Raw genomic sequence first — 22,019 nt, forward strand, 5'->3', positions numbered from 1 at the left:
CCTAACGAAGATTCTAAGAGTATCGTGAGAATTTGTGCGAGCGAGTCTTTCTTCTATTTTAAATAAACCTATTATTGATACCAAAGGAGTTTCTTTATTTCTCACACTCTAAACCTTTATCCACGTGGAGTTTAATAAAGATAACCTTCACATATACGTGTTAGCAACAACGCATTTTGAAAATATTTCGAAGTCCATCGTTTTTTAAATCGGATATTAAAGAGCTTCGTGTAATACGATACCATTTATCTCACTAGAAATGTGTTTGTCTTTAAAGAAATACAGTAATTACACTCTAAGAAATTAAACGTTCAAATAAAGGTACCAGGTTGTTTGGTAAGTTTTTTTCCATTGTAAAAAAAATACTATGACACTTAAACTTCGAACAACTGTAAATATACGAATAAGTCGACAGATTTAGACGAAACTTCACACATGTTCATCAAACAGTAGTATCATCTTTAGAAAAATAAAACGACGAACCTAATAGCTTCATTTCTTATCGAACGACTAAACTTATCGAGCAATCTATCAAGATTTCAACAACAGTCGTCGATATGTTCGTATCAAAGTGATTCGTACTCAACTCGACTGATTCGATTCAATGTACACTCGCGATTAATTTCACAACGCGAAATGGAGCTATATCTGAAAGTGATGAAGATATTCTTCATCGAGTTTGCAACTAGCAACAATAGTTACTTTCAATAGTTAATTTTTGTACTAATTACTAATCACGTCACGCCAGCGAGTAACCAACATCGAAGACGTCGACCATCGACGAACAATTGATAACCTATTAACACGATAACCATTTAGTCATATCCGCGGGAAATAATGCAATTCCGGAAACGAGGTGAAAAAATACTTCCGAAACGATCGATATCGTTTCAACGATTACGAGATCGTCCCCATTCCCCCTGGCGTTGAAAAACGAATACGTTGAATAAGAGGAACGCGTCGAACGCGCGCGGCAATAAATAATAGTTGGAGCTTACGGCAAGCTGTCTTGAAACCTTTTACAACGATATTTCAAAGAATGGTCTACCGACTTCCCGAAGAATTATTAAGCTGAATGATATATCGAAGATATCCTGCGTAAAGAACGGAAACCGGATCCCCCGCTCGCAAATGCGCGGATTCTTTTCCCGTGGAAGCTCCGTCTCGGCCCGGAGGACTAAATTCTTTAAGGCTCGGGGATCCCTCCCCTGCGCTGACTGCATTCTGAGGAGGAAAGGAGGGTTCTCCGGCTCGCCGCGGGAGCCATTTTTCTCCAACGCGACTCGATTCGATTTCTCAGGAAATGCCCTCACGGAGTAAAAAAAAAAGAAAAAAAAAAAAACACTGAGAATCGAGGACTCCTGGCAGATCCGATAAATTGAAACTGGATGGAAAACGTAGGAGGAGGGGACTGAGGGCCTGATGAAGAGGATGCGGGAGGGGGTGCAGAATCTGCTTTCAGGTAAAGTCTTGCGAGACGGTGTCAAATGATAAAAAGAAAAAAAAAAAAAAGAAGAGATCCTAACGCGGCGGTGTCTGAAACAGGGGTTCTAATTACGTGGAATTATAAGGGGAATTTCTGAGATTCCCAGACTAATCTTTTGGAGAAATTTTGCACTTGTGATGGCGAAAGTTAACGAGAGGGAGACATTTTCGAGAGTAGGTGAGTGAAAGTATTTTTATTTCTGCGTTCTTTGAGGGTAAGATACGTTTGTAAACTTTGTACGAAGTAATACCGTCTTGATCGTTTCGTTTCAAGGTTTTAATACCCCCATTCACTTTTCCTATCGACGTTTCGGTAAAAGCAAGATTACAAATCCACGAGCTTGTACCATAAAGTTTTCTAATCCTTTAAATCTGAAAAGAAATCGAAAATGGTTTCAAATCTTTTTAACGCATCTACACGCTGGTACGATTTACATTCTCGTAGGTTTAACATACGAAATTCCGCGTTTCGAAAAATTTGTTAAAAATTATCTGACCACAAAATTGCCACTGAGATGTTTTTTCACAAACAAAGAACGAGTAACGCTTTGCGATTCAGAATTTTTCAGCCGCAAAGGAAATGCATGAAATTCAATAATCATGAATTTAACCTCTTTTCACGAGATGCGCTTTTATGGTCGCCATTCGTTATCAAATGTTTTTCTCGCGGCTCTGATTTTCGCATTTCCAGTTGATTTGCATATTAAAAACTCCATTTGAATCTCCATTTGAACTCGTGCAGCTTTGTCGCATAAAAGAGCGGTACGTCGTCGTGGCTGGAAGCCTCGCGGACGGTAAATTATTAGTGGGCAAGTGGAAGGACGAGTCAAAGGAAAAAGGAAATGCAAATTCCCTTCTAAAATTCGATTTTCAACGCTTGGGGACGGGAAAATCGGGAAAATACGGCGTGTCGTGTAAGTAAACAGCCCCGTGATCGATTCGTTAAATATTACGCTCGATTTGTAGGACTTCGTCGTGTTTTCAAACTCGATATTTTTTAATTAAAAACCGCACCTCTCGCGTAACCGAAGCCAATAAATTTCACGTCGCTGAATCGAAAATTATTCACGCGGAACGGAGAAAAAGAATTTGTTCGTTCAGGGTTAGCAGCGAGGAGAGGGGAGTGGAGAAGCGGAAGAGTCGTCGAGATCAGCGTAATTAAGTTTTTAAGGTACGAGAAGTTATAGACGAATAGTCGTATTATCCATTGCTCGAACTTAAACCGAGTTGCAATTTCATGAAATGTTGAATCAATTTTCAGACGACAAAAGAGTTCGACGTGAATGCGAAGAATGAATCTGTTGGCGGATCCTTCGATGTTGGAAAGAAATGCAAGCTTCGCGGAGAGAACAATTTTGAAATGTTTAAAAAAAATCAACGTTACGATACACTGCACGATTCTGACCTTTTATTCATCTTTTCTGTTAAAACTCATCAAACGTAGGTTTTACGTAGCACTTGATCTACTATGTGACAGTAATACACAAACGATTACTTTGTTCCTGGACTTCTGTCAATAAGTAAATTTTCCTCGATTATTTTTCACTCGAGTTACTTTTCCATTTACTTACCTCTTAGTATAGAGGTCCACTCAACGTTTCATGAACTCACCCTTAAAGACTTATCGTTTCTAATTCCAAACCATGTACGATAACAAATATCCCCAAAAATAAGTAACACACAAACGATTACTTCGTTCCTGGACTTCTGTCGGTAAATCAATTTTCCTCGATTATTCTTCACACTCGAGTTGTTTTTCCATGTCGAGTGGAGATTGATTCGCGGTTTCTCGGCTTACCGTAACGTCGCGAATCGTTTACGCTCGACGTCCTCATCGATAAAGATTTCGAAGAAACTGAAGCGACGAGTCGCAGGACTCTCTCCCGGTCCCCTCCCCGCGGCAATGCACGCGACAGAGGGCCAAGGGGTTGTATATCTGGCAGGGTGGATCGTAATTAGCTTTTTGAGGGACGAGGAGCGAAGGGCCAGGGGCTCCCTTTCACCACGGAAGAAGGAGACGTCACCCGCAGATTATCTCTGTGGTAAATTAACCCGGCACGGGGCGGTATCGTTCATCTTCCACCGACGGCCCACTCTCGAGCCCCCAATGATGCCGCCCCCGAGATACCAGTCGTCGAATCCCTTCGATGCTCGAGTTTCGAGGCGGGAACTCGCGGGACTCGAAAGTCACCTTGCGAAGAGAATATTTTTTGGAAAAATTGGAACTCATCGGTGCTGGGGACGGTACGTGTTGCTAGAAACGAAGTTCAAGATTCGAGCGTGTGCGCGTAAACGTTAATGTAGACGCTGATGCGCTACGTAAACATTTAGGTAGACGTTAATGTAAACACTGGTGTCTCGACTCTTTGGATGGACTATAGAAACTTGTATTTGGTAACTGACATCGTATTGCGTCACACGAGTCGTGAATAGATAAATAAACGAATATGAAATTGTACGTTTATATCACTGGTGTAAAATAACAGATGGCTGCGTTGTGTAAAAATGGCAACCGGTGAAATAATTCTGGACTTCGATAAATAACATAGCAGAGATCGATTTCGATGTCGCTCGACGAGAAAAGTATTTGTCTGTATAAATACGAGGCGAGGGGTTCGATTCTACGATAGTTTAGGGAGTCGATCGCTATTGGACCGGCTCCTGTATACTTCTTTACGAGAAGGAAAAATTGGACACGAGGAAACTTCGTTTCGTAGGGAAATGAGTGTGCGAAATACGCGCGAGGGTGTAAGCGGTACAAGAGTGTATCTATGGACTCCCATAACCTCGAGGGTTCGGTGTGTAGTTTGACAATCTGAAATTGATTACTTTGGGAGAGCGTTCGGCTTCTTCCCTCGACAGGTATCGCCGTGGAGACTCCGTTTTGAAAGGAATTGAAATCGACAATAACATTTTTATGCCCTTGTAACTCGAACATTTTCATGTTCTCACCTTTTTTCTTTTAAATTCATTGTACATCGTTCTTCTAAACGCGTATTGAAAAATTCTTCGAGGACCCTCAAAAAATGATTCTCTTTGTACACGTTGTAACATTGAATAAATAAAAATCGCTCGACAACGATTATACTATTCTAAATAATTTACGAATAAACAGAAGTCTTTCGTATCGAAGATTTCTCTTTATTCGCGTATTAATTTCGATGTGTAAGAGATTCGAGAAAAATTATTTTTTCGTTCAAGAAATTTCCTTGTCGCATATATACACACGTTATAGTTAGCTAAGGGATCGAATCGTTTAAAATTTACGCATTTCGACCCTCTCTCTCTCTCTCTCTCTCTCTCTCTTCCATCATCGGGATAGACGATTCATCCTGCGACGCGCGAAAAATCCGCCAATGTTTTCTCGAGTGAGCGACGAGGGAAGGGTGTGAAAACAACGGGAGCGCGTGGTCGAACGGAAGCGTTAAATTTTCATTAACGAAAAATTACGAAGCGAGCCACGCCGCCTGGCCGCCGATAGTTCCAGCAATTATTTTAAGCGCGCCCTGTATAAATCAGCTGGCCGAACCAAATGAACCCTGAATAACACTCCGCATCGAATAGAGCCGGAGGGATATGTCCGCGGAACAACGGCTCGGTCTCGTAATTAAAAACGAGGAAAAACGTTTAATGGTTTCCGTTCTGCCTTGCAATTTGTCCAGGCTGCGATAAAGTCGTACGCCCGCGTCGATTTGTCAGACTGGATCTCGGTTACACGTATTAAAATAAAATAATTCGACGTGTTTGTGCACCGTTTTTCTTATTTTAAACAACAACGGGCTGGTTCGGTTGTATTTATCGCGATCGTGAGTAAAAGCGATCACTCGTGGTTCAGCGATCGATAAATTTGTACTGTCGGATAATTAACGGTGTTGGAATAATCTAAAAGGGAGAAGATGGATCATTTTCCAATGGAGGTAACGAAAATTATTCTTTTTCAAAAAATTATCGTATGCATTAGAACCGGTTGTCTCAAATGCACGTACTCCGAACGATCCCTTGTTTTTCGTTAATTAAATTATAGACTTTTAACGATAGTGGTAACAGTAAGGCCTCGATTTAAGAGTTCAACTCGTCTTGAATACCGCGTAAATTGAATTTTATGTATACGGTGTACCTTTGACGCACGATCTCGGTTTTAAAAGCTAATTAGAACGAAAGAAATATTTAACTATACACAGAATGCAACGTGATGGGAATTACATTCGCTCAATTTCACAGTTGCACTTTCCACGTTACACTTTCCATTAATGTCCTCTCCGCGATGCTTTATTCATTAAACGTCGCTAAGGTTTCAAGACCCGTGGCAATTAAATGACCATAACTTAATATGCTAATTACGTTATATTCTCGCATAAATTCATTTGGGGAGCCGCGCACAGTCGCGACATATTTATTACAAACAGCCCGGTCACATGGAATATTTATGAACATTTTTATGCACGGACCGCGGGAAGCTAGAAACGAAGTTAAGAGAAAAAAAATTTAATTTTGTTTACTGTAATGACCGCTACATTTTCATCCGTGCGTCATCCTCCCGCTTAATCCAATTCGCGATGAAAATTTCATTGTGGCCAACGGGTTGGCCGCTGGGGAAATATTTTTATTTAAATTCGATCATCGTGTCGATACTATATCTCTTGAACGTGTACGAATACCCTTTCTGCAAGTGTGCACTGTTATTTATTTATTTTTTTTTAATTTTCTTTTCTCTCGCGACGTTTCGAACGTTTCGACCATTTGTTTCGTTAATAATAAATCGCGCGCCCGGAACCATTATAAAGCTTAAAATATTTCAATGTTGTATACGTCGAAGGCTCAAAAGTAGGATATATGCATTAAAGAATAAGTATAGTTAACGATCGTGATAGATTTTTATTCCAGAATTTCCTATCAATTATGTTTCTCTCCTTTTTCCAAGATTCTCGTTTTTTTCAACACACCACTACCTCCATTTTATCATTTTTGGAATTAATAACATCAAATTTGCCCTAGAAATTGTATTTTTCATGAAATACACATCACGCGAAATATTTTTCAATTCTATCAAGATGAAACATAATTTGTCGAATGACAATATTTAATCCACTTGGGACTCTTTTATCTCTTAAATCTGTGATTAATCGCAAACGGAGAAATACGAAATCTCTCGTATTTCAGTTTCGAATAACGTCTATTTTACGACGAATGTAATATTCATCCTCGTTCTCCGCAAGAATATTTAGAAAATATTTATATACACGTTGGAAAAATCCCGTTTGGAGATACGGAGCGGAAACAAGCATAAATCGTTAACAACATTGAAAAATGGCTCACCACTTTCACCGTTCAGCAGTGAACGTCGAATTTGAATCGCAGTTCGAGACTTATTAATTCGTAACCTGCCTTCATTTCGTTGAATTGTGTCCACGTGAATGGGAATGACGAACAAAGACAAAGAAAATGACGAAATTGAGATACTTCTTTGCCTTATACGACGAAGGGAAATTGTTTTAGATCGTTCCCATTCTCGACAGCCGAGGTATTTGAAACGGGATTATTAAACCGATTATTTTCCACGAACGGATTCATTGTCTTCTTTAATATCTCGGGGGATCCTTTGTTGAAATAATTATTTGACCAATAGGCGGCTCGATCGAAGTCCACTGTATTTTCTTTTAAAAGCGGCCTCGTTCTTTCGTCCCGGCTACAATTCTATCGCAAAACGAGGAAATAGGACAATGCACGAAGACATCCTCGTTCTAGGATGGTAGCAATATCGTGAGAGATTGACACGAAGGCGTACGTATTGAATCCTTTTCCTTCATTCCCAGGAAACGCAATCGCTGCGAGCGACACGCGTTTCGATTATTTCGCCAACGTCACGGATCGGAATTCAAAGTTCTTTTTTTTCGTTAGTACGGTGCTGCAATAAATTCGCGTTGCATCCTCTCACCCCCTCTCCGCCTCCTTCTATTTAACATTGAGTTCTTTATTTTTTTTTCAATCGGGCAAGAATTCCAATTGTCCCTGATTAAATTGCACTTGCCTCTTTCCCGAATCTCATATTGGCTCGAGAAGCTGCATTTTATTAGTCGAGTATTATTTTGTTAGAATTTTACCCTTAACTTGTAGTTTTAATACAACGTTGAGGTTCAGGTTTAAATAAATTCTGGTTGGAAATGATTTGATGACTTCTCTTCAAAATTAAATATATTCGTTTGTTAGAATAAATAAATAGTAAAAATCTGAGCGAGCTGTTGTAATTTTGAAAAATTGGTAGATTTGTAACGGTGGATTGAAACGTGTGCAACATAAATAATTTACAGAGTTAAATGATTTCATTGTAATTGTAATGGATAATCGTAATTGTAATCAATGAATTGAGTTATCGATGCATTAATTGTATTCTGTAGAGTACAATTTGATATATCACTGAAGAGAAAATTGAGCGAAACGATGGGTATTTATTAACGGAGAGAATACGAAAGTGAAATACAAGTTTTCACAAACGAAATTTAGATTGAGATTTATGGTAGAGTTTAATTGACAGAGTTCTCCGTAGAAATAGCCATTTGAAGTTTTATTCACCCTCGATACAATCTCATTCGATATGATTAATGGAGAAACGAGTCAGTGAGAGAACGAGAAGAAAGAACTCTCGACGCGCAATAATTGTATCGAAATTCGTTTCAAACTAAAACGCTTCTACTATATAACAAAATGTATAGTTTCTAATCTATCACGAACGTTGAGTGGATATTTGAAAATAAAAATACCTCCTAGTTTTATACATATAATATTTCAACCAGACCGTGCACGTATCGCACAACGATAAAATACATTTTCCCTGTTTTCATCAATTGGAACAATAAACCATGGTTTAAATACACAAATTACTACTTGCGTTAGAACAATATTCGACAAGACAGAAGTATATTTAACATACACGTAATAGTGTTAAGAAGATTGTGTTTCAGCAAAATTACGTGTGTATTGTTCTTAAATGTACGAGTCTATATTTTATTTATACTCGGATTTAATTCACGGTTGGCCAATTTAACTATATTATCTTTTCAAACGTAATTCTCAAAATACTCTCCTACTGAGGATCCGAGAACAAATGTTCTAGAAAGTCTAACAAAATTCAATTTTATTATTTAATGTCTCAATAATCTTCAGTAATGAATACACAATTCCTGTTAGGCGAAGAATTTCATTATTCACCTTTCTAGTCTTCAATAATATACTAACCCTGTTGGGCAAAGAATTCAACAATTTTCGACGCATCGTTTGCACATGGATCATAAAGATACAAAGAAATCGTTGCGTGCCTATAAATTTGTTCTTACGGGGCTGTTGAGCCGTAAATGCTAGAAATCGAGGATCAAAGTTTCTCGACTTATTAATTAGTTCGAACCTTGTGTACCTTTAAATCGAGCTCGCAAAACAGTGACGAGAAAGATTCAATTAAACGCAACCCGTGTCTCCATCTTCCACGTTCGTCGTTTCCCCCCCTTTTCCGTGTCCTTTCACGAATCCATTCGCTCGCGCTTCCATTCCTCGTCGATATTTTCTCTCGAAATTGTTCACCGTGCTCGCGTTTGTACGCGTTGGAGAACATTCGGTTCTCAGCGACTCGTCACAGCTAACGCTGGTCGTCGTGGCGCCACGCTCGATTTACGAGGATTACAGACCGCTTATTGCCGCGCCCATCCCCTACACGGGGGTGCAAACGAGCATGGTCCGATCCAACGTGCCGTCGTCGTATTAACGCTATTCCGAGTGGATGTCATCGTTTCGGTGAGGAATAGACAGAGATCCCTCTTAAGTGTAACGTTTCGCTGCTCCACGATCGATCGACATACTTCTAATTTTCCCCCTCCATTCTTCGATCCACTCTATTTAGAATCTCTACTCTACTCGGTTTAGATACAAATTTCATTCGATAATTGCATTCGTTGCACGAGACAAGATCCTAAATAAAGGTATGATGAAAATATTGGGTTGTTCGGAAAGTTATTTCGTTTTCCAAAATGGGGAATGTATAGTTTGATAAAATGTTTGCACACTCTAAAAATATCCTGTTTCATTTTCACCAAAAAAAGAAACGAAATGACTTTCCTAACAATCTAATAATTTAGATCGGTTAATAATACACTTCTGACGACTAATTCCTTTTATTGTCTATATTTATGTTTCATCGGGTTTTCTATTCTTCGTTTCCTACTTTTATACGTATCATTTTTTATTCATGGTCAATTTTAAACGCATAATTTCAGTTTCGAAAAGTATTAAAAATGTATAGAGCGATGATTCGGTTCTTCTTTGAGCTCTCTTTATGAGTTTATCTACGCTTTGTAAAAATATGGGGACACGAGATGGTTTTTAAATTTTGAAGTATGTTGTTTACCAGATGAAAGGACGACTGTATGGAATATTTATATGGAGTATCTAGGGTAGATAGATACTGTTGTTTGGTTTTCTTGGACAAGTACTAAAAACTTGAGTATATTTTGGATTTTACGTTAAATAATTCTTGACTAAATAACATGGTTTTCTATGTTTACTCATAGTCGTATATTTACCAGTTTTGTACAGGGTGTATCAAAAAAAGCGATACAACCAAGAAAGGAAGTTATTTTATATACATTATATTACGTGAAATAAAATTCAAATTTCGTGTATATATTTGCATATTTCTATTGTATTTATATGGAAAACGTGTAAAGTTAATAATGAGAAAATAGTATCATTGGTTACAAATTACTTGTAGACGTTATATGCAAATGTAACCCACGTCTCTAGTTAGGTATATTATATTTGATTAAAACAAGCACGTGGTTCGAACATCTTTAAAATGAATTTCAATAGTAAATTTCGATTAAAAAAATGTTAATCTATTCTTTTTCATTCATATTTACACGTAGAATTATCCTCTTCTCGTTTGTATCGTATATTATAGATCACTGAGTATATTATTGTTGATCAAATTTTAAATGCAGAAGCATTTAATGCACTGCACTTCGTGCATTTAAAAATAAAGGCAGAAAAGCAAAGAATTATTTACAAATTGCAGTCATGAATAATCGACGCTCATCGGCGATGTATATTTAATATTGGAATTCAATATTTATAAGAGCGTATTAACGCAGAATAAAAATACGATTAAACAAATTACTCACCGTTTTCTTCAGACGAGATATCGGTGACATATTCAGGCCAGCAATGATCGCCATCAGAGAGTTAAAGTTACCAATGTTGAAACACTCGCGGGCTGTTTCGATCCAGTATTCAACCACACGGACGCGTTGCTTCTTTTTTGCATGCTGTAAAATAATTCGAAGACGATTATTCGACAATTATTGTATTCAACGTTTATATGTAACATTTACGAAAGTTAACCGACATCTAGTTAAGAAGTTATACATTTTTACTCTCATTTCTGTTAGTTTCATGGAATGTGTGTATTAATATTTTCTTCGAGCAAAAATATGTGAATTTTTAACGTTCTGTTTGAAATCAGTTCGCGTGACAATTTCTATTAATTGCATCAATAAAATCGGTGAAGGTAGAAAAATTGTAATATAAATTAATACGATGAAATGAATCGCTCTCCTTGTATGTTTGAAATTTAGGTTCGCTATTGCGATTTACCTTGCACACTTCAGTTGCTACGAAATAGCTCAGTCTATTAAACCATTGGACGTACGATTCGAGATTGCGCGTTTTCTTCATGTCCTTAAACGATGTTTCCAAATGAGGAGATTCCTATTTAAATAAAAAATCGAAATTAAAGATCGGCATAAAATATTTAAGAATATATTCCAGGACGCATAGCCGACGTTTAATTAATATTCCTCTCGAGCAACATTTTCCACTCGGAGATCTCAATATTTTTCACTTTTAATATTTCCATTGATCAAATCCGTGATCTGAACTTTAAACTTTATCAGTAGAAGTATTTAAATTTTATTCGCAATAATTCCAGCCTTAAATTACCAATATTCATTGCGTCAATTTTTCATTTACACGAAATTGTAGAATATTTACTGTATAAAATTACATCGAGCGATCGTAATTATGTACGTATCTACCATCAACTCAAATTAACTTTCCTTCTTCTCGTTGATCACTCGATTGAAAACTCTCTACCGAATCCTTTCTCTTCTTGCTCGTACAATTCCTTTAAAAATCCACCGCATGGAGAACAAAATAGTTTGCACACATTCGCAATTGAATTCAATACAAACTGTATCACTTTAGCTTACTTCGTGATAATTTACTTCGCGCAGAAATTAAACGGTCTGAAAAGACACGTTTCCTTTCAAATAAATCGTAAGGAAAGGGGGTTAACGAACATCTTTTACTTCGGGAAGAAAAATGTGCAAACGTTTGGCGAGGAAAGAAGTCCCCTGATGACGCTGATCAGGAGGACACGGTTGGACACGTACCTTTGCGAATGCTTGGACGAATTCTTCGGGGCCGATATAAGAGAGCCTCTCGAGTTCCACGTGGGTCAATTGCTGTGCCAGAACCGTGGCAGAGGGACACAGCTCCGTGATGTCCACCTGAAAAGCGTGGTGACAGTTCCATTCGGTTAAAGTGTCGAAGAAAGTATCTCCCGAAGAAAGGGTGATTCGGGGGCGGGGGGTGGGAGACGATGAAAAGGAAGAACGAGGGCGTCAACGAGAACTCGATTCATGGCGCTCGCGGAAAGATAGAAAACGGAAACGGACGAACGTGAGGGGCGTCGCGACGCCTCTTCCTCTCCTTTCCAATTTCATGTCCCCGTGCTTCGCCGAGCAAATTCGAGCGAGTTCTTATCCGCGCCGACCGCAGTTTCCAAGTGGATCCAGGAGCGTCGCGACGCTCTGGGACATCGCGGTAACGATCCGGCGACTTACGTACGGTGATTGTATCGTACACGAGTTCTGCTCGATCCTAAGCACGTCGTCCAGCGTGTGCAACAACATCTACTATGCGCAGCTGAGAATAACACCTCTCGAAGTAGTCGCGGATCGTGTTGGGTCAGACGTTCTCACTCGCGTGGAGAACGTAACGATTCTTGGCAATTTTAATGAAATTCGACAGTTGACAGGCTTGTAGGTCCACGTGTATAACGATCGTTAGGGAAATTATAGACGTAGATTGTCAGTCGGTTATGAAAAAATAAGTGTGGAGTTTAAAAAAACCGGTTAAGTAGGTATATTCAAATAGTAGAGAATTTTAACTAACAGTAACTTTAGCATGGGTAAGTATCCTTTCTAACTTTCTTTTCTATTATATATGATTACTCAATGAAGTCGATGATTTGTAATGTATGTATTATATATTAATTTAGCTTAAATGCTTCTTTTGTTTCTACGACAAATGACGTCCAGCAGAACGTAGATTATACGAACGTTGGTTAATTGAACTTTCGATTAACACTGTTTACTCGAATGTTCAATTAGCCAAACACTTGATTATCCAAATAATGTCCAATAGGAGAGAGCTTGTTAATTTATAATAATAGACGCTATACAAGTACCTTTTCAAACACAGATACATTATTCTAATACTTCAAAATAATAAGAAACATATTTTATGTCAATTTTGTCCAATAAAGAAAAATTGTAAATAAAGAAAATTTAAGAAGGATCTAAAAAATGAAAACAAACTTGTACGTTTCACATTCTACACGGTGATTAGAAACGACAGAGTTTTAGTTTACCGAATTTTCTGCAGGAAACTTTGCAACCTTTGTATTCAAATTTTGTTAATTATAATTCTTTTGATTTTAATCTATATAGTTATTTTTATTCCACTGTCTTACGTTAGATATTTTACTTTGTCAAAAAAGGTGTGCGAGGAAGACCAATGTATACCTCCTTCTTTTAGTACGTACAGATTTTAATTTAGGTATAACAGTGCCTCATTAAACGTTTTTCAACAAAGAAATATTACCGTAGACCAGGCCATTTATTAACTCGAATATACGAAGGAATAAATTCGGTAGACATTTCAATTTGAGTCGAACGCTCGAGAATTCATATCCGCCTCCTCATTGGACGAAACGACGTCTGGAAAATTGATATTCTCTCACTCAATATAATAGGGCGGGAAACGGCGTGTCGTTGCAAACACTGAGCTATATCACTAGATGCTGCTGACTCGAGAAAACAACGAGATTCCATTGTCATTTTCTATTATTCATACTTTTATCGACATCCTTCCGTATATATTTTTTTCTTTGTCGGTTGCTGTACCTTTTTTATTTTTCAATCGAAAGTCACGAGAGTATTTTCAAAATGTTTTCACAAATGTGTCTTTTTTAGATTCTCCTTCTAGATAATTCGTACAAAAAGAATCAGAATGGAATCTAGTTTCCATTCCTATATATTTTGACATCCATTTCAAATAAGACAGAATCAATTAAACGAGAGTTAAAATTAATCTCAATAGCCGACACGTGGACCGACTAATTATTTCTCGGGGAAATTTGGACGATTTTTACTCCCTTTCGCGTTAAAGAATTATCAACAGTTAAAAATGGCAATTAGCGCGGTCAGATTACGCAGAGAAAATTGCTCGAGTTACCATAATTAGTCGGCTATTATTCGCGTTTCAACGAAATATATGGAAATTGCCGGTAATTGCGGTTCACGGTAGCAATCAGGTAATCGTGAGATGGAAATCCTTTATCGTAACAACTTAACTTTGATAATAATTCTTTTATTGCGTTTAGAAGTATAATATATATAAAAATTATTTGCGTAGACGAAACGAGCTGGAAGGTTGCTGTACAACTTTTGAATTAATTATAATCGTTTATATCGTTACCAATAAATAATGACACCTCGTATCATAATTCATCAATACAAGTAATGACTTCTGTTACTGTGTCACAGGTATTCATCATTCATCAACGAATGAAAAAATTAATCAATTTACGTAGGTAATTATATAATAGAAAAATTGACAATTTTTAGTAGTCGTTCCCAGACAAATAACTAGTAAAAATCGTGACCAAAAATGATTGAAGATATTCTGAATTTGTCAAGAAATAAAGTATCTTGTAATAAGAAAGAATATACTTTCGTTCATTTTTTTCAGGATTTATTTCACTTGAAATACTCCGAAAAATATAACGAATTATTGAATGCAATTGTTGAACGAAGTCACCGCAAAAGGAAATGGAAAAGTCACTTTAGGAAAATATCGTTGAAAAGTATAAAGGATATCAGAAATAGGATGAAAACGTAGAGCAAAACAGGTTATTGATGCATCAGCTGGCAAAGAGTGGCTAGCCTTACCTTATGAAGCGCTATGCTTTTTCTTTCTTTAAGCTTTTACGTTTCATTCGCAAGGGAGGCCATGCTTTCAACGCGTCGCTCTTTTAACTTTATATTTTTTACTATGTACGTAGAGTGAGGCCATTTTGACCTTGATAACAAAGAAATGGAACATGCTTTTTACCCATCGTGTTAATAGACCAACTTTTTGTGAAATTGTAAAGTGCAATATTCGTGTGGAAAGTTGGGAACAAATTACGGCGCTGTGCAAGGAGGAGTGACCACTACCACTATTCATATACAACGAAAGAACTAGCCTCTACTTTACTCTGCACTTAATTATTTGTAAGTTTAAAAGTGTGCAATTTCTTTTGTTCTTGATGTCGAACGAAGGTAACGAATTATTGGTAATAAGAAGAAGGTAGCTGTAATTTATTGGATATTAATAATACATCCACAATGAAAATCGAAGAAGCATGGTTACCAAAGATAATACCGAAATTATAAACATTTTTTAACCAACCATAAAAAAATTAAGGCGAGACTCAATATTTTACTTTAAAAGTGAAATATTAAGTACTTTTTAAATACTTTTTTTTTAAATATTAAGACCAATATTTCGTCAGCTTTTAATTAGCAACAACAACGAAGATAGTCCAAGAATTTTAAGTATTTTTTCTCGAATCGAAAGCTCTTCGTTATCCACGATAAGCCAGTCGAGGGAAAAATATTCCTAATTTCTGAAGATTAATATATATATTTAAATATGCATATGTTAAGTATTGAATAATTTTGAATCAGTCAATCATAGATTTTCTATAATAAAAATGTACTTCTCGCTCTTTCTTTCAGCGACGAATATTTCGTTATCTTTCAATCAACAACAACGAAGACGATCCAAGCACTTGGAGTATTTTGTCTCGAATCGAGAGCTCTTCGTTATCCTCGAAATTATCGAAGCTTCGACGAGCAGGTTTCGTGAGAATTAAAACGGTCAGACGTTTCACCTGCGTCGTTTCGATGGCCACATTTAAATAGCATTTTCCGCCGGACGTTTCCATAAAACGTCATATCGTTTCCTCAACGCGATAAAAGTAAGAACCGTCGGGTTCGAATAAGATCAGCGAGCCGCGTGATTCGGTTACGGGCAAATGGTGTTCCCGCAGCCTCCGTTTCTTCGAATTAGATCGTCGATTGAATTATCAACGAGCGAGGCTGGTAGACGCGACAAGAGCAGGAGAGAACGTTCCCGATGTGACCGTCTGCGACATCATTGATTCGTACTACTCGGAGCAAACAGAGCGCGAGTGAAACGTTTCATTTACGTGGAAATTCGTTTGTATACTTTCCTTTTGATAAGAAAGTGGCGCCAACGACCCGTGAATCTCGATCTAACGAAACAACCGACCTGTCGCGATGAAATATGAACAACAACGACGAAAATATCGTCGCGAAGACGATTTTCCATAAAACGTTTCCGATCGCGGAGTTTCATCTTAATTGGGATACAGAAAGTAAGTTTGAAAATCTTTGTTCGATCCGAGTGATTGAAAAAGATTATTTATAATCAATTGTACGATTCGAGTAACTTAATAGATTTACATAAAGTATTCTATTAATGCGAGTATTCATTTTTATCGTAGTGTATGTGGGATGTAATGTAAGAATGTAGAATGTGTAGGAAAAGAATTAGTAAAGTAACAAATTACAATTTTTACATTTTATTTTGGAAGTAAATTTGTTTGTATATAGTTACTGTGTATTGTAAGAGTTGAAGTTTAATGGTTGGAAATGTTTTAATAAAAATGAATGTGTACTGATTAGTCTTCGATATGTCATTTAACATCAAATATATTTCGAACAATAGAATAAACTTTTACAATTTAAAAATAATGAATATAAATATTGATACTTTGCTTTACAACTAGAGATACTAGATTGTTTATTCCGCAGGTATTTCGATGTCGATTGCTGTATGAATATAGACCAATTTACACATTCGAATTCATTGAACCAGAAAATACATTTAAGAGAAATTTTATCAATTTGTCACGCCACATTATTCGATATATGGTAAAATATTAAAAATTGTATAAACCGTTTCCATAAGTTTATTGGATTGACTAGGTAGAGAAAGTCACGTACCGAGAGCAAAATGGAATAAAATAAATGATCGTGCTAAGAATGTCGAGGCAACGCTGAGTCAAGTTTCGAATCAAGAAAACTGCAACGACTGCGCAAGATACAAACCGCGAAAGTACTTCGCGAATTTCTCTGTTCGCACCTTCTCGAAACTGGTAACGGTGATAAAATTAAAAAAGTTACGATCCATTATTTCTTTGCGAGGAGATCGAAAAAATTCTAAAGGAAATTAAACGTTTCCAACAATCGTAACAATGAAATTAATTCCTGCGACAATACGCATGAATTGAACTTTATTTCAAAAAATTGTCGTTTAATTTACGGTTTCAGTTCAATGAAATATAATTTTTTCGAAATTAGTTGTAACGTTAAGCTTGCAAGTAATTACTATGCACAGAGACGAATGTATAAATTATGATAAAAGTATTAATCAATTATAAAGTTTCATTATTTTTATTCGTAACTGGTCTATGCTCGATCATTTTAGGAGCAAGGATTTTAAGAACATTTATGAAATTACTGCGAAGGATTAAGTAGGATTAATTCTTTATTGGCCGATAATTTATTATCAAAGAAGCTCTGGATTCACGAGTATTAAGAGTTTAATGTAATGGAGCTGATAAGTCAAGTATTTTAATTCGATAAATTCTAATTGAAATAAAATTTTATAAAATATATAGTCAAATGACGTATAGTATATTTAAAATTCTAGTCATAAGCGATTACATATTATGTACTGCAAAAAACTAAAATTAAAGATCAGAATGTTCATTTAAAATAATGTTAATTGTTTCGACTACGTCCTAAAGATATCTTTTTCACAATTCGTTTAACAATTATTAAATATATAAAGTAAGCTCGATACGCTCAAAAAAATACACCAATTTTATCACTGAACCTCGTATACTCACAAAAACAAAAAATAACTCGATTGTTTTAATTTTGTACGCACTCAGGTTTGAAATCAAAGTTCATCTAAATTAATTTCTCTGAAACAGAGTCGATCGGTTATTAGTATTTCGCAAGTAAGGGTTGGGTATTTGCCAACATTAAACCAAAACACGTTGTCTTTATAGTCAATGGCGAATGTAGCGTAATCGCCAGATAGGAATGAAATTTGTATCGTACGAGCACAAAGTCATCCTACAGCATGATTCCTGGAAGTTTCAAACTGCTCGAGTTTCGAGGACGATAATGTTTGCGGTGTTCAAAGAAACCTGGTAGAAGGTATTGTGCAGCGCGTGCAATTCTCTCGTGAACTGCAATACACGACCGAATGCAATACTCCCCGGAGATTGTCACAGTTTCTTGCACTGGACAATTAATGACGGTTTCGAAACGGCGCGATATATTAAGTTGGGACCGACGGCATAATTTCGCCGGATCCTCGTTACACGCGATATCCGTTACTGCATTCAAATGAGGTGCATTGGCAATTTCCAAGATACGAAGCCCCGGAACGATAAAACTGCAGAATTTTCATCGTTCTTTCACGCTCACGCTGCGCGAAACTCTCAAATACGTACGATTCTGGGAAAATAAATGCATTATCGATATCGATGTAGGGATTAAATAATATTTTTACTTGAATTTTAATCACGCGTATATTTAACTCTTTTAATCCTAATCGTACCGAGGTAAGGTCAATATATGTTTTTTTTTAATGGTATTTTACAACTGTTGACAATATACAGTTTGCAATTTTTCTATGTGTTTTATTATTGATTTCGAATAGTAAAGGGAAAAATTGAAGGGATCGACTAAACTGATTTTTGCAATAAAATTTGTATATCGTGTTTTTGCGTGTCAATTTTTTCGTTTTACTTCTTTAGGCACGAGAATTATAATTATTGATCAGTTTAATATAGTTGAGGTTAGTTGGTAATTATAATCTAGGTTTATAATTTCCAATCATAAATCATACTAGCCTTGTTTTTTATTAACTTGTTGATTCAATCATAATCATAAATGTAATCATTTCGTGTTAATAAATAATCAATGAGTCGATTGCGTCAATTAACATTCGATGATCACTCACGGTTTGATTGTTTGCGTTATATCGATTGCTTAATTATCATAATCACTGGATTGATTACAAAGTAATTTTGTTAATCATTAAGTAGATTACACTTTGCTCGCCACTGGCGCGTAAGTAGATTTTAATCTACTCAGCAATTTTAATTATATTTAACAATTTATTATTTATACAAATTCGGTTAAATACCTCTCATAATTAGTCCAACGTATATTACACCATTAAAATTAATTCAACAAAGTATTTTTACACACATCCGCGATTTAGTATTTAAATTACAAAATTAAAAGGAAAATATTTCAAAGTTACATTTTTTCGTGTTCCCGTAGCAAGTTTTATAATATTCCGTAGACGAACAGTTGTTCGTCGGTATTGTTCAAAATAATTATTCCTGTCGTTCGCAGGATCGTCGGTACAATATTTGTAAGAACGGAATGCGTAAAACTAACAGGCACGATTACAAGGTAAGGGTTATCGCAAAATTGATAGTGACATCCTTTAATCATTTAAAAGCAGGGATTAAATTCGATTCGGCGTTAATTGGATACAATAGCTTGTAACAGAGATAATATGGATTTTAACGCGTATTATCGTTACCAATTAAAATCCCGTTATCTGCAGTAACAACGTTAACGGGGGACATTTAAATACGGCCGATAGCGCGCGGGAACTGCGTTTCGAGGGCCTTTGTCTCCAGCTTCTCTTTCTGTCGTCATTACGCGGAAGAAAACGTAATTAAAAGCTTTGTTCGCCGCGACACGCAGAAAGACGAGCTTTCTAGCGCTCTAATAGTTTCAAGTTGTCTCTTACGTACAAATCGTATACAGAGCGAGTCGCTACGATTTTCCATGTTAAATAACTCACCCCGTTTTTCCAACAATTATAAGAATCGTTAAAAGTCTATGCAGTCGTACCGAAATTATTTGTAATTCGTGTTTAATATTTTCAACCAACCGTTTGCGATCATTCTCAAAATTATCAATGTAGAATAATTTGCATTAATGAAAAGAAAATTTGCCTGATGAATAAACTAAAGCTCCTCTGAGCATATTTTTCTCTTGTTTTCTTCCTTATTATACTTTCGTTCGATTTATTTATTTTTATATAGGGACAGAGTGAGCGAGGTGAGGGTTATTAGAATTTAATTTAGAATGTGGAATAATTTATCAATTATATGATAAGAATCTATTGAGCAAAGTTTGTTTGTGCTAAAGTTTTGGAATATGAAATATAAGCATAATCTATGTGTACTATACGTAACATGTAATATGGTATGTGTAAATTAATCTGGAGAGAACTATGTAACAAAATTGTAGAAGGTCTAAAATGTTTAACGATGTTCTATAATGATAAAAATATACAATAGATTGTACGCACAGCGAGAGAATATATAATTTTGAACGAACAAAATTGAACAAGTTTGTACGACACGAAAGTAAATCTTACGATCGTTACAACAAAATTCAGATCCATCAGAAATCAATTATCCTTTGAGATGTAACATCGTGCCAACCAAAAGAATTATTTTTTTTTTTGGAGTTAGAAACGTGACTCGTTTTTGTACCGATATCGTTTTGATGTATTTAGGTCTGAAATTAATACTCTTGATGGCTATCGTATTTAAATATAATATTCGTTTTATCCGTTTTCAATTTGAAACGGTTAGAAATTATTCGTTGAATGCAAATCCTCTTATCGATAAAAGGCAAGCATCTTTTGAAGTTGAAATTTCAATCTAAATTAGAAAATAATTCATATAGCTATACCTCCTTTTGAATTAAAAATTCAATTTACATTTATGCTCCTTCATTTTCTCCTTCTTTTTAAACGCTTTCTTTTTATTACGCTATAGAACCCACTACAGAGTTATTAGCAGCATGCACTTTGCAGTGCATACTAACGATACAGAAAATAAATTGACACGAGTCTTAAGGATTGTATGAACGTACAATACACGTAATAATGTTTTTGTATTTATAACTAGAACTTAAGGTTACTGTTAAATTGTTGAAAAATCATACGTATGTTACCGAGTACTCGGTGCAGATTAATTAAAAGTGCAAACTGTGATTTTTTAGATATTTATGAATACACATCAAGGGGGTGGTGTATGGTTCATTTAAAAAGAAATCCATTGTGTAGAACAATGATTATCAAGCATCTAACTATCACAAATATCAACACGCAACTGTTTCAAACGCTTTCTTAATTTCATTAGCGATGGAGCGTGTACAGCACAATGTGAAAATGCATATTGAATATTTCAAACATTGAGAAAGAATTGATGTCAAATTTTTGTCACGCAAAATGTCAGATTTTAGTCCTGTTGCATTCAAGTACAGAAACTGATGTGGAAATTAACTTTTCCAGCAAGCAGCTGGTCAAACGCAATAAAGGATCTAAATTGAGTTGTTGGGTGTTCGTTCAAATCTTCTTTTCGCGAAAGAAAAAGATTAAAGCGTGTTGTTGATTCACGAGTTCTTCTTGTTCTCAAGAAACACAAAACAGATAAATTAATTGAAGGTGTAAAATGAATAAATACGTTAAAAAACGAGGCATAGTAAGATTCCATTACAAAGGTTCGGAAATTGTTATTAAGTGCGTAATGATTATTACATTAAAACCTGTTTCATCGAATTACCAATTAATTATGTATCATATTATGTATTTCTGTATAATAAAATTATACAGTATAATACAATTCGAGTATTTTGCTTTTCATATGGTTTCTTTCAAAATTGCTCTCGTATTTAATTTTACTTTTCTATACGAAAAGTTGAATTTCCTTTTTAAGAAAAAACGATGAATTCTCAACTTATAAGAGTGCAATTACTGATATTTAATTACAAAATAGTATAATTTTCGGTGAAAATTTATATATTTAAATTGCATAGCTGAAACGAGAGTTTATAAATGTTCTACAATGGTGTTAGAATTTTGGTGGAGCTTTATCTACGTATAAATAATATATAATATTTTTGTAAAAACTATTAATAGTGTTAACACGTTTACTGTCCGCCCCAACACGTATATTTTGTAGATGTTTTATCGAAAAATACTCGATAAATATGCATGTCAACTTTTTAAATATTCAGTTTTGA

General features: G+C 35.8%; 1 protein-coding gene across 1 annotated transcript in view; it reads right to left on the minus strand.

Moving 5' to 3' along the window:
* Positions 1-22,019, minus strand: part of LOC143149932 (uncharacterized) — a 779,197-nt gene that overhangs the window by 19,122 nt on the left and 738,056 nt on the right. Inside the window, exons 8-10 of the mRNA XM_076317813.1 lie at positions 11,919-12,035; positions 11,122-11,235; positions 10,650-10,793 (exon numbers count right to left, since the gene is read on the minus strand). Of these exons, the coding sequence (XP_076173928.1) occupies positions 10,650-10,793; positions 11,122-11,235; positions 11,919-12,035 (375 nt within the window). The remainder of the gene's footprint in view (positions 1-10,649; positions 10,794-11,121; positions 11,236-11,918; positions 12,036-22,019) is intronic.

The sequence above is a fragment of the Ptiloglossa arizonensis genome, chromosome 8 (genome assembly GCF_051014685.1).
Source record: "Ptiloglossa arizonensis isolate GNS036 chromosome 8, iyPtiAriz1_principal, whole genome shotgun sequence".
Lineage (NCBI taxonomy): Eukaryota > Metazoa > Arthropoda > Insecta > Hymenoptera > Colletidae > Ptiloglossa > Ptiloglossa arizonensis.